This window comes from Telmatherina bonti (assembly GCF_933228915.1).
Source record: "Telmatherina bonti genome assembly, chromosome: 20".
Taxonomy (NCBI): domain Eukaryota; kingdom Metazoa; phylum Chordata; class Actinopteri; order Atheriniformes; family Telmatherinidae; genus Telmatherina; species Telmatherina bonti.
In genome coordinates this window covers 2,091,075-2,104,111 of record NC_136618.1, presented here as the reverse complement: position 1 = coordinate 2,104,111, position 13,037 = coordinate 2,091,075, and the positions used below count along the sequence as shown (strand labels likewise).

General features: G+C 55.0%; 1 protein-coding gene across 3 annotated transcripts in view; it reads right to left on the bottom strand.

Moving 5' to 3' along the window:
- The window catches only part of prkdc (protein kinase, DNA-activated, catalytic subunit), a 146,513-nt gene that overhangs the window by 117,361 nt on the left and 16,115 nt on the right, over positions 1–13,037 (bottom strand). For 2 of the 3 annotated variants that reach the window (XM_079259805.1, XM_079259806.1), the window contains exons 3-18: positions 11,302–11,378; positions 10,966–11,070; positions 10,695–10,769; positions 9,931–10,039; positions 9,755–9,867; positions 9,262–9,361; positions 9,137–9,192; positions 9,036–9,066; positions 8,802–8,959; positions 8,577–8,723; positions 6,130–6,294; positions 5,876–6,044; positions 676–725; positions 468–584; positions 190–339; positions 11–120 (exon numbers count right to left, since the gene is read on the bottom strand). In XM_079259805.1, coding sequence (XP_079115931.1) covers positions 11–120; positions 190–339; positions 468–584; positions 676–725; positions 5,876–6,044; positions 6,130–6,294; positions 8,577–8,723; positions 8,802–8,959; positions 9,036–9,066; positions 9,137–9,192; positions 9,262–9,361; positions 9,755–9,867; positions 9,931–10,039; positions 10,695–10,769; positions 10,966–11,070; positions 11,302–11,378 — 1,732 coding nt within the window. The remainder of the gene's footprint in view (positions 1–10; positions 121–189; positions 340–467; positions 585–675; positions 726–5,875; positions 6,045–6,129; positions 6,295–8,576; positions 8,724–8,801; positions 8,960–9,035; positions 9,067–9,136; positions 9,193–9,261; positions 9,362–9,754; positions 9,868–9,930; positions 10,040–10,694; positions 10,770–10,965; positions 11,071–11,301; positions 11,379–13,037) is intronic. The other variant, XM_079259807.1, reaches the window with a different exon arrangement.

Genomic DNA, 13,037 nt, shown 5'->3' with positions numbered 1-13,037 from the left:
TCAGGTTTACCTGCAGAACTCCACCAGGTTGATGAAGGCGGTGAAGTCTTTGACCTTGTTGGGTACAAGATAAGCTGTTGGGTCGGACGAGGGCAGGAAGTGGGCAGAGTCATCTGGAGCCTAACCAACACGGAGGATTAGACCAGCGTTCCTTGGACCATTGTTGGAAGAAAGCAAAGGGAGACTCACCTCCTCTTCAGACGTCATCTTCTGCACAGACAGGTCCAGCTTTTCCACAATCCGGAGAATGGAGTTCACCACCTCATCGTAGAGGAGACGGCTCAGAGAGCCGAGGCCAGCGTTCTGAGTCTGGAAAGCTCCGTCCAGAAACCCCGAGTCCTGCAGGAGCAGGACGGATGAGCTTCATTCAGACAGCAGGAATCACATCCCAGAGTTCTACAGCCGGAACGTGGATACAGGACAGAAAGCTGGATCTACGTCAAGACCAGACTAGACCACAACCGCACCTTCAGCTGGTCACAGTCTAGAAGTCCCTTATACAGAGGGAGGTAGCTGGAACTGGAGGGAACCTTCCATTTCCCGGTCCGAACTTGGGAAAACTCTGAAGGATCATTCCCAGCATCCTGAAGGGAAAAACACAGATTCTCAGGAGATAAACAAGATTCCTGGAAACAGAACCGAAGATTTCAGAAACTAAAAGACTTCCTGTCTGACCTCAGCAGGGACCATGGGCTTGGAACAGACCCGGACCAAACCCTGATGGACTGGAAGAGAAGGAGCACCAGTCAGACCTTCACCCAGCCAACATCCACCCATCCACCCAACATCCACCCATCCATCCACCCAACATCCACCCATCCATCCACCCATCCATCCACCCAACATCCACCCATCCATCCACCCAACATCCACCCATCCATCCACCCAACATCCACCCAACATCCACACATCCATCCACCCAACATCCACCCATCCAACATCCATCCATCCACCCAACATCCACCCAACATCCACCCATCCATCCACCCAACATCCACCCATCCATCCACCCATCCACCCAACATCCACCCAACATCCACCCAACATCCACCCATCCAACATCCATCCATCCACCCAACATCCACCCAACATCCACCCATCCATCCACCCAACATCCACCCATCCATCCACCCAACATCCACCCAACATCCACCCATCCATCCACCCAACATCCACCCATCCATCCACCCATCCACCCAACATCCACCCAACATCCACCCATCCATCCACCCAACATCCACCCATCCATCCACCCAACATCCACCCATCCATCCACCCAACATCCACCCAACATCCACACATCCATCCACCCAACATCCACCCATCCAACATCCACCCAACATCCACCCAACATCCACACATCCATCCACCCAACATCCACCCAACATCCACCCATCCATCCACCCAACATCCACCCATCCATCCACCCAACATCCACCCATCCAACATCCATCCATCCACCCAACATCCACCCAACATCCACCCATCCATCCACCCAACATCCACCCATCCACCCATCCATCCACCCAACATCCACCCATCCATCCACCCAACATCCACCCATCCATCCACCCAACATCCACCCATCCATCCACCCAACATCCACCCATCCATCCACCCAACATCCACCCATCCATCCACCCAAAATCCACCCATCCATCCACCCAACATCCACCCATCCATCCACCCAACATCCACCCATCCATTCACCCATCCATCCACCCAACATCCACCCATCCATCCACCCAACATCCACCCATCCATCCACCCAACATCCACCCATCCATCCAACATCCACCCATCCACCCAACATCCACCCAACATCCACCCATCCACCCAACATCCACCCAACATCCACCCATCCATCCACCCACCCATCCACCCATCCATCCACCCAACATCCACCCAACATCCACCCATCCACCCAACATCCACCCATCCATCCACCCATCCACCCAACATCCACCCAACATCCACCCATCCATCCACCCAACATCCACCCATCCACCCACCCAACATCCACCCAACATCCACACATCCATCCACCCAACATCCACCCATCCAACATCCATCCATCCACCCAACATCCACCCAACATCCACCCATCCATCCACCCAACATCCACCCATCCATCCACCCAACATCCACCCAACATCCACCCATCCATCCACCCAACATCCACCCATCCATCCACCCAACATCCACCCATCCATCCAACATCCACCCATCCACCCAACATCCACCCATCCAACATCCACCCATCCATCCAACATCCACCCATCCATCCACCCATCCACACATCCATCCACCCAACATCCACCCATCCATCCACCCATCCACCCAACATCCACCCATCCATCCACACATCCATCCACCCAACATCCACCCATCCATCCACCCATCCACCCATCCATCCACCCACCCAACATCCACCCATCCATCCACCCACCCAACATCCACCCATCCATCCACCCACCCAACATCCACCCAACATCCACCCACCCAACATCCATCCATCCATCCAACATCCATCCACCCATCCATCCATCCACCCAACATCCACCCATCCATCCACCCAACATCCACCCAACATCCACCCATCCATCCACCCATCCATCCACCCAACATCCACCCATCCATCCACCCAACATCCACCCATCCATCCAACATCCACCCATCCACCCAACATCCACCCATCCATCCACCCAACATCCACCCATCCATCCACCCAACATCCACCCATCCATCCACCCATCCATCCACCCAACATCCACCCATCCATCCACCCAACATCCACCCATCCACCCAACATCCACCCATCCATCCACCCAACATCCACCCATCCATCCACCCAACATCCACCCAACATCCACCCATCCATCCACCCATCCATCCACCCAACATCCACCCAACATCCACACATCCATCCACCCAACATCCACCCATCCAACATCCATCCATCCACCCAACATCCACCCATCCATCCACCCAACATCCATCCAACATCCACCCATCCATCCAACATCCACCCATCCATCCACCCATCCACACATCCATCCACCCAACATCCACCCATCCATCCACCCATCCACCCAACATCCACCCATCCATCCACACATCCATCCACCCAACATCCACCCATCCATCCACCCATCCACCCATCCATCCACCCACCCAACATCCACCCATCCATCCACCCAACATCCACCCAACATCCACCCATCCATCCACCCAACATCCACCCACCCAACATCCATCCATCCATCCAACATCCATCCACCCATCCATCCATCCACCCAACATCCATCCATCCATCCACCCAACATCCATCCACCCATCCACCCAACATCCATCCACCCACCCATCCATCCAACATCCACTCATCCACCCATCCATCCACCCAACATCCACCCATCCATCCACCCAACATCCACCCAACATCCACCCATCCACCCAACATCCACACATCCATCCACCCAACATCCACCCATCCAACATCCATCCATCCACCCAACATCCACCCATCCATCCACCCAACATCCATCCAACATCCACCCATCCACCCAACATCCATCCAACATCCACCCATCCACCCATCCATCCAACATCCACCCATCCATCCACCCATCCACACATCCATCCACCCAACATCCACCCATCCATCCACCCAACATCCACCCAACATCCACCCATCCATCCACCCAACATCCACCCATCCATCCACCCATCCATCCACCCAACATCCACCCATCCACCCAACATCCACCCATCCATCCACCCAACATCCACCCATCCATCCACCCAACATCCACCCATCCACCCATCCATCCACCCATCCATCCACCCAACATCCACCCAACATCCACACATCCATCCACCCAACATCCACCCATCCAACATCCATCCATCCACCCAACATCCACCCATCCATCCACCCATCCATCCACCCAACATCCATCCAACATCCACCCATCCATCCAACATCCACCCATCCATCCACCCATCCACACATCCATCCACCCAACATCCACCCAACATCCACCCATCCATCCACCCATCCACCCAACATCCACCCATCCATCCACCCAACATCCACACATCCATCCACCCAACATCCACCCATCCATCCACCCATCCACCCACACATCCATCCACCCAACATCCACCCATCCATCCACCCACCCACCCAACATCCACCCATCCATCCACCCACCCAACATCCACCCATCCATCCACCCAACATCCACCCATCCATCCACCCAACATCCACCCACCCAACATCCATCCATCCATCCAACATCCATCCACCCATCCATCCATCCACCCAACATCCATCCATCCATCCACCCAACATCCATCCACCCACCCATCCATCCAACATCCACTCATCCACCCATCCATCCACCCAACATCCACCCATCCATCCACCCAACATCCACCCATCCACCCAACATCCACACATCCATCCACCCAACATCCACCCATCCAACATCCATCCATCCACCCAACATCCACCCATCCATCCACCCATCCATCCACCCAACATCCATCCAACATCCACCCATCCACCCAACATCCATCCAACATCCACCCATCCATCCAACATCCACCCATCCATCCACCCATCCACACATCCATCCACCCAACATCCACCCATCCATCCACCCAACATCCACCCATCATCCACCCATCCATCCACCCAACATCCACACATCCATCCACCCAACATCCACCCATCCAACCATCCATCCACCCAACATCCACCCAACATCCACCCATCCATCCACCCATCCACCCACCCAACATCCACCCATCCATCCACCCAACATCCACCCAACATCCACCCACCCATCCATCCACCCAACATCCACTCATCCACCCATCCACCCACCCAACATCCACCCATCCACCCACCCAACATCCACCCATCCATCCACTCAACATCCACCCACCCAACATCCACCCATCCACCCACCCAACATCCACCCATCCATCCACTCAACATCCATCCACCCAACATCCACCCAACATTCATCCATCTATCCAACATCCACCCATCCACCCTACATCCATCCAACATCCACCCATCCATCCACCCTACATCCATCCATCCATCCAACATCCACCCATCCATCCACCCAACATCCATCCATCCATCCAACATCCATTCACCCATCCATCCATCCACCCTACATCCATCCACCCATCCACCCAACATCCATCCATCCATCCAACATCCATCCACCCATCCATCCATCCACCCAACATCCATCCATCCATCCACCCAACATCCATCCACCCATCCACCCAACATCCATCCACCCACCCATCCATCCAACATCCATCCACCCATCCATCCATCCACCCAACATCCATCCATCCATCCACCCAACATCCATCCACCCATCCACCCAACATCCATCCACCCATCCATCCATTCGTCATCCATCCAACATCCATCCATCCATCCATCCATCCATCCACTCGTCATCCATCCATCCATCCACCTATCCATCATCCACTCGTCATCCATCCATCCACCCGTCATCCATCCATCCACCCGTCATCCATCCATCCACCCGTCATCCATCCATCCACCCATCCATCCATCCATCCATCCATCCATCCATCCATCCATCCACTCATCATCCAGCCATACACCCATTCATCCACCCACCCTCCATCCATCCATCCACCCATCCACCTATCCGTCATCCACTCGTCATCCATCCACTCGTCATCCAGCCATCCACCCATTCATCCTGCTGAGCTGTATGTCAGATCTGTGTGGGTTTTCTGGACCAAGCTGAAGTCAATAAGTTCTCCTCGAGATGAAAACACTAAGAGGAATCTGGATTTCTGAGGACCTACATACCAACGGAGCTGATGAAGGTCCAGAGAACCGGTCCTTTCGAGGCCACGGCCACCAGAACCTTCAGGATGGACCTGCTGCAAGCCGTCTGCATTCTCTCACTGTACTGAGGGAAGTTGTCTATCTGGACCACCAGGAGGCGCTCTAACAGCGGAGTATACACCTCTGGCACCTAGAGGACAAGGTCTACATTGGTCCAACAGAATCTGATCCAGACTGGGTTAAAGAGATCTACAGCAAACCCGATCCATGTTTACCTTGTCCAGGTGTATGAGGACGCTGGCGATGGAGTCCAGGAAGCTGGGCAGCTGGTAGAAGCTGTCGTCCTCGCTGTCTGACTCCGTCAGGTACATCTGCTTACAGCGCTGGATCAGTTCTGTGTACATCAGGTCTACATCCTGGGGACAGACCTTCTTACAGGGCTGAGGACAAACAGATCACATCAACGAAAACGACAGGAGTTAACAACAATTAAAGTGATGGAGAGAGAAAGGCTCGTTGCTTGGCAACAGTATCAGAGTGACATGAATTCTTCTGGGTTGGTTGAAGACCAGACGTGCTGCTGGTTCTGGATCATCTGCAGAGGTTTAACCAGCATGCAGGCAGACCTGCCAGTAGGGAACTGCAGAAATCGATGTGTGAGATGACCAGAACCTGAACCAGAAGCTGAGTCGTGTGTTCTGTCAGGTACGTCTGATTCTCTTGATGTTGTAGAGAGCATGTCGGCAGGTACGGGCAACCGAGGCAACATGGACCTTAAAGGTCAGCTGGTCATCCAGCAGGACCAGGACTGAGGACTGACCAGTGGATCTGGTTCAGCAGAACCAGGACTGGGGACTGACCAGTGGATCTGGTTCAGCAGAACCAGGACTGGGGACTGACCAGTGGATCTGGTTCAGCAGAACCAGGACTGGGGACTGACCAGTGGATCTGGTCCAGCAGGACCAGGACTGGGGACTGACCAGTGGATCTGGTTCAGCAGGACCAGGACTGAGGACTGACCAGTGGATCTGGTCCAGCAGGACCAGGACTGAGGACTGACCAGTGGATCTGGTCCAGCAGGACCAGGACTGAGGACTGACCAGTGGATCTGGTCCAGCAGGACCAGGACTGAGGACTGACCAGTGGATCTGGTCCAGCAGGACCAGGACTGAGGACTGACCAGTGGATCTGGTCCAGCAGAACCAGGACTGAGGACTGACCAGTGGATCTGGTCCAGCAGAACCAGGACTGAGGACTGACCAGTGGATCTGGTCCAGCAGGACCAGGACTGAGGACTGACCAGTGGATCTGGTCCAGCAGAACCAGGACTGAGGATTGACCAGTGGATCTGGTCCAGCAGAACCAGGACTGAGGACTGACCAGTGGATCTGGTCCAGCAGGACCAGGACTGAGGACTGACCAGTGGATCTGGTCCAGCAGGACCAGGACTGAGGACTGACCAGTGGATCTGGTCCAGCAGGACCAGGACTGAGGACTGACCAGTGGATCTGGTCCAGCAGGACCAGGACTGAGGACTGACCAGTGGATCTGGTCCAGCAGGACCAGGACTGAGGACTGACCAGTGGATCTGGTCCAGCAGGACCAGGACTGAGGACTGACCAGTGGATCTGGTCCAGCAGGACCAGGACTGAGGACTGACCAGTGGATCTGGTCCAGCAGGACCAGGACCAGGACTGACCAGTGGATCTGGTCCAGCAGGACCAGGACTGAGGACTGACCAGTGGATCTGGTCCAGCAGGACCAGGACTGAGGACTGACCAGTGGATCTGGTCCAGCAGGACCAGGACTGAGGACTGACCAGTGGATCTGGTCCAGCAGGACCAGGACCAGGACTGACCAGTGGATCTGGTCCAGCAGGACCAGGACTGAGGACTGACCAGTGGATCTGGTCCAGCAGGACCAGGACTGAGGACTGACCAGTGGATCTGGTCCAGCTGGAGGGAATCGGTAACAGACAGGAGAGCAGTTCCAGTGGAATGGCCTTGCCTAAAGCCAGACTGATGTGGATCTAACTGGTTTCTATCATGGAGGAACTGGGAGACTGAAGACGACCCGCTCCAGTAGTGTGGACATGAACGGCACCAGTGGGACCAGCCGGTAGTTTCCAACCTGGACTGGGTTGAGTGTGGGTTTCATCAGCAGCGGGGTGACCCGAGCTTGCTGGAAGACAGAGGGAAAGACAGCGGATTCCAGAGAGGAGATGATAATATGGGTCACTGCAGATTGATTGGAGGTAAAATGCTCTGCAGGATGTCGGTAGGGACCGGATCCAGAGGACAGCTAGTGGCTTTAGAGTTGACTAGAAGTTTAGAGACTTGGTCCTCATTCAGAGGGCAGAAAGAGCAAAGTGAGGCACCACTAGCTGGATGTGGTGGACTGAGCTGGTCAGGCTCAGAGAAGTGATTCCTGATGGTAGCAACCTTTTCAGTAAAACAGGAAGCCAACATGTCTGCAGTCAGCGTGGCGGGAGGCTGAGCAGCTGCTGGAGAAAGAAGACAGTTAAAGGCCATGAACAGCTGCCGTGTGTTGGGAGCATTGTGACAGGACAGGAAACCTGAAGCCAACTGGTCAAATAAAATAAGTTGTGATGAATAAAAGAGAAATGTTAAACATTTATCTCCAGACGTCGAGCAGGAATGTGATGTGGTCGCTGATCAGACACCTGCTGCACGTTGATGGTGAAGATGGAAGAGGTTTATACCGTGGCGAAGAATCCATATCCTCGGATAGCGATGGACAGCTCTTTGTGGGTGGACTCCATGCTTCTAATGATGCTGCAGAACTTCTGCATGAAGAACTTGAGTTTGGTTTTGTGCTGGTCTACGTCGTCGGCGACCAACATGGCGACCTGCGGAGCATTGGGAGATGCAGGAATGATTGGTGGCGTGAGGAGGCGGCCTGGGAGCGAAGGGGAAAGAAGACTGACCTGTTTGAGGAAAGCTTCCAGAGCAGTGTAGCTGGTCTTCTTCATCTCACCGTTGATGTGGCCACAGAGCTTACACATGGTCTCAAACAGGGTCCGGTACTGGTCCATGAGGCAGCGGCCGAACTGGGACGCATGTCTGGAGAACAGCCGGAGGCCGGCTGTGCAGGATTCGTCACAAACAGCTCACATCACAGCAGCCGTCAGCACCAATCCCACGAACATGTCCACACTTACCAAACGTCACGGCGTAACGACTCATTTCCTCCTGAAACAGAAGAAGAAGAAGACGTGAGGCGACCGTCAGAGCTGCACGCCTCATTTCCTGGCGGGTTTACCTGAGGCGCGATCGACTTCATCGCATACTGGAAGATCTCCTGACAGGTTGCCGGGTCTGCAGACCAGAAGCAAACTGGTTTTCATCCTGAACCGACTGGGGACATGGAGACAAGCCGAGACCAACCTTCGTCCATGGTTTTACTGAAGTTGACCATGAGGGCGGCGATTCCCCTCAGACACCCTGCCGCCACCAAGAGCTTGGCTTCTTTAGTCAAAGATGTCATCTGAGGAAAAGAACCGTTAAATCATCAAGACCTCGCCCCCCTCCGCCCCCCAGTCTAAAACTCCGACACATTTATCTCAACCAGCCGGCAGAAACTGAACCCAGTTCATCTCAGTCAGCAAGGAATGGGAGACATGACGGTTCCCATGCAGACGGGACGTTTCCATGCAGACGGGACGTTTCCATGGAGACGGGACGTTTCCATGCAGACGGGACGTTCCCATGCAGACGGGACGTTTCCATGGAGACGGGACGTTTCCATGGAGACGGGACGTTTCCATGCAGACGGGACGTTTCCATGCAGACGGGACGTTTCCATGGAGACGGGACGTTTCCATGGAGACTGATGGAGGTTTCAGGCTTAAATATGAAGAAACTTTCTGTCCAAACTGACCTGCTCCTTCAGCTCTCCCAGATAAGCCTTGTAGAGTTTATCAGAGTTGTGGACCATCTCACTGGGATGGGCTTCTCCCAGAACTCCCAGCAGCTCGTATATTTTACCTAGAACTAAAAAACGGGGAGAATATCAACAAAGGTCACAGATTACAGATAAATGTGAAAAATATTCACCTGAATCTGCTAACTTGCTCTTCTGGCAGAGCTCGCTATAAAAGCGGTTGAATATGTCAGAGATCCTGAAGTCTGCAGCCACACTGGAGGCCTTGGTCGCCTTCACCACCTGCACACACCAGGACAGAAGGGATGATGGAGACCTGCTGCAGAAGCAGGTGGGCTGCATCCTGCTGCTGTCATGTGACCTCTGACATCCAACGCTGCAAAGCTCACAGCTGTTTCACTGGTTCCCAACAGGTCTCAGTGGTCTCTAAAGGTCTCCTATTCAGCAGGTCTGGAGGTCTGGAAGTCAGCAGGTCTGGAGGTCAGCAGGTCAGAAGGTCTGGAGGTCAGCAGGTCTGGAGGTCAGCAGGTCTGGAGGTCAGAAGGTCAGAAGGTCTGGAGGTCAGCAGGTCAGCAGGTCAGAAGGTCTGGAGGTCAGCAGGTCTGGAGGTCAGCAGGTCAGCAGGTCTGGAGGTCAGCAGGTCTGGAGGTCAGCAGGTCTGGAGGTCAGCAGGTCTGGAGGTCTGGAGGTCAGCAGGTCAGCAGGTCTGGAGGTCAGCAGGTCAGCAGGTCAGCAGGTCTGGAGGTCTGGAGGTCTGGAGGTCAGCAGGTCTGGAGGTCAGCAGGTCTGGAGGTCCTCTATAACCACTCGACCACCACTACCCCCTTTAATGAGTAATCAATAGTATGAATTGATACCATGACTGTGATGTCATGGAGATAAATAAGTAAAATCTCCAGATGAAAGAAACTCAGGATGTTTTCTGCTACAAACCCACCTTGATCAGCAGCTCCAGGATGGAGGTCCGACATTTAGCCGCTTTTTCCTTTGTGTAAACAACCATGCAGGTGTCCTGCACAATGACAAACAGCAGATGCTCACAGGTGTCGTTTACAGGTGTCGTTTACAGGTGTCGTTTACAGGTGCCGTTTACAGGTGTCGTTTACAGGTGCCGTTTACAGGTGTCGTTTACAGGTGCCGTTTACAGGTGCCGTTTACAGGGGTGAGAAGTATAAAAGCACGAAGGTGAGCCATGATGAGGAACCCACCCGGATGTCCACGGCGTACGTCTTGTCCCAGCCTTTCACACCCGCTGACACTTTGTCTAAAAACTTCTCCAGAAAGACAAAGACTTCTACGCGAGTGTCCCGCAGCTGGAAAACAGATGAGGAAGCTGGACCAGATGTGAAGGACAGAGGAGCTCCGGGTCCTGCAGATCCACCATCCTGCAGCCTTTATATTTACCACGCCTGGATCACGTCATCCACACGTCTTCCAGTCGAGGTCTGGCAGCCAGGCGTGGCGGAAACTCTTCTAACAGCTGCAGGATGTGGTTCCCCGGGACTAGACCGGGACACTGCCGACTTACAGAACATGATGCTTACCTCATCCAATCCCACGGACTTCCTCAGGAAGACGAGGAGGCCGAAGTCTTTGGAGAACAGAAGCGACGTCTGTAAAGCTTCGAAAGACACAGAAATAAAACCATGAGTCGCAGAGAACATCGCAGTTGGCCGCTCAGATCCGGATCGATGGGTGGGACCATGATGGGACCACGGTGGGACCACGGTGGGACCATGTTGGACCATGATGGGACCATGGTGGGACCATGACGGGACCACGGTGGGACCATGATGGGACCACGGTGGGACCATGTTGGACCACGATGGGACCATGTTGGACCATGGTGGGACCATGATGGGACCATGTTGGGACCACGGTGGGACCATGTTGGACCATGTTGGACCACAATGGGACCATGTTGGACCATGGTGGGACCATGGTGGGACCATGATGGGACCATGGTGGGACCATGGTGGGACCACGGTGGGACCATGATGGGACCAAGATGGGACCAAGATGGGACCAGGGTGGGACCAAGATGGGACCACGGTGGGACCACGGTGGGACCATATTGGACCACGATGGGACCACGGTGGGACCACGGTGGGACCATATTGGACCACGATGGGACCATGATGGGACCATGATGGGACCATGTTGGACCATGATGGGACCATGGTGGGACCATGATGGGACCACGGTGGGACCATGATGGGACCATGGTGGGACCACGATGGGACCACGGTGGGACCATGTTGGACCATGATGGGACCACGGTGGGACCACGGTGGGACCATGTTGGACCATGATGGGACCACGGTGGGACCATGATGGGACCACGGTGGGACCATGTTGGACCATGATGGGACCATGTTGGACCATGATGGGACCATGGTGGGACCATGATGGGACCACGGTGGGACCACGGCGGGACCACGGTGGGACCATGGTGGGACCATGTTGGACCATGATGGGACCATGGCGGGACCACGGTGGGACCATGATGGGACCACGATGGGACCATATTGGACCAGGGTGGGACCATGATGGGACCACGGTGGGACCATATTGGACCACGATGGGACCAGGGTGGGACCATGTTGGACCAGGGTGGGACCATGTTGGACCATGGTGGGACCATGTTGGACCATGGTGGAACCATGTTGGACCATGGTGGGACCATGTTGGGCCATGGTGGGACCATGTTGGACCACGATGGGACCATGGTGGAACCATGGTGGGACCATGTTGGACCATGATGGGACCATGGTGGGACCATGACGGGACCACGGTGGGACCATGATGGGACCACGGTGGGACCATGTTGGACCACGATGGGACCATGTTGGACCATGGTGGGACCATGATGGGACCATGTTGGGACCACGGTGGGACCATGTTGGACCATGTTGGGACCACGGTGGGACCATGTTGGACCATGTTGGACCACAATGGGACCATGTTGGACCATGGTGGGACCATGGTGGGACCATGATGGGACCACGGTGGGACCATGGTGGGACCACGGTGGGACCATGATGGGACCAAGATGGGACCAAGATGGGACCAGGGTGGGACCAAGATGGGACCAAGATGGGACCACGGTGGGACCACGGTGGGACCATATTGGACCACGATGGGACCACGGTGGGACCACGGTGAGACCACGGTGGGACCATATTGGACCACGATGGGACCACGGTGGGACCACGGTGGGACCATATTGGACCACGATGGGACCAGGGTGGGACCATGATGGGACCATGATGGACCATGT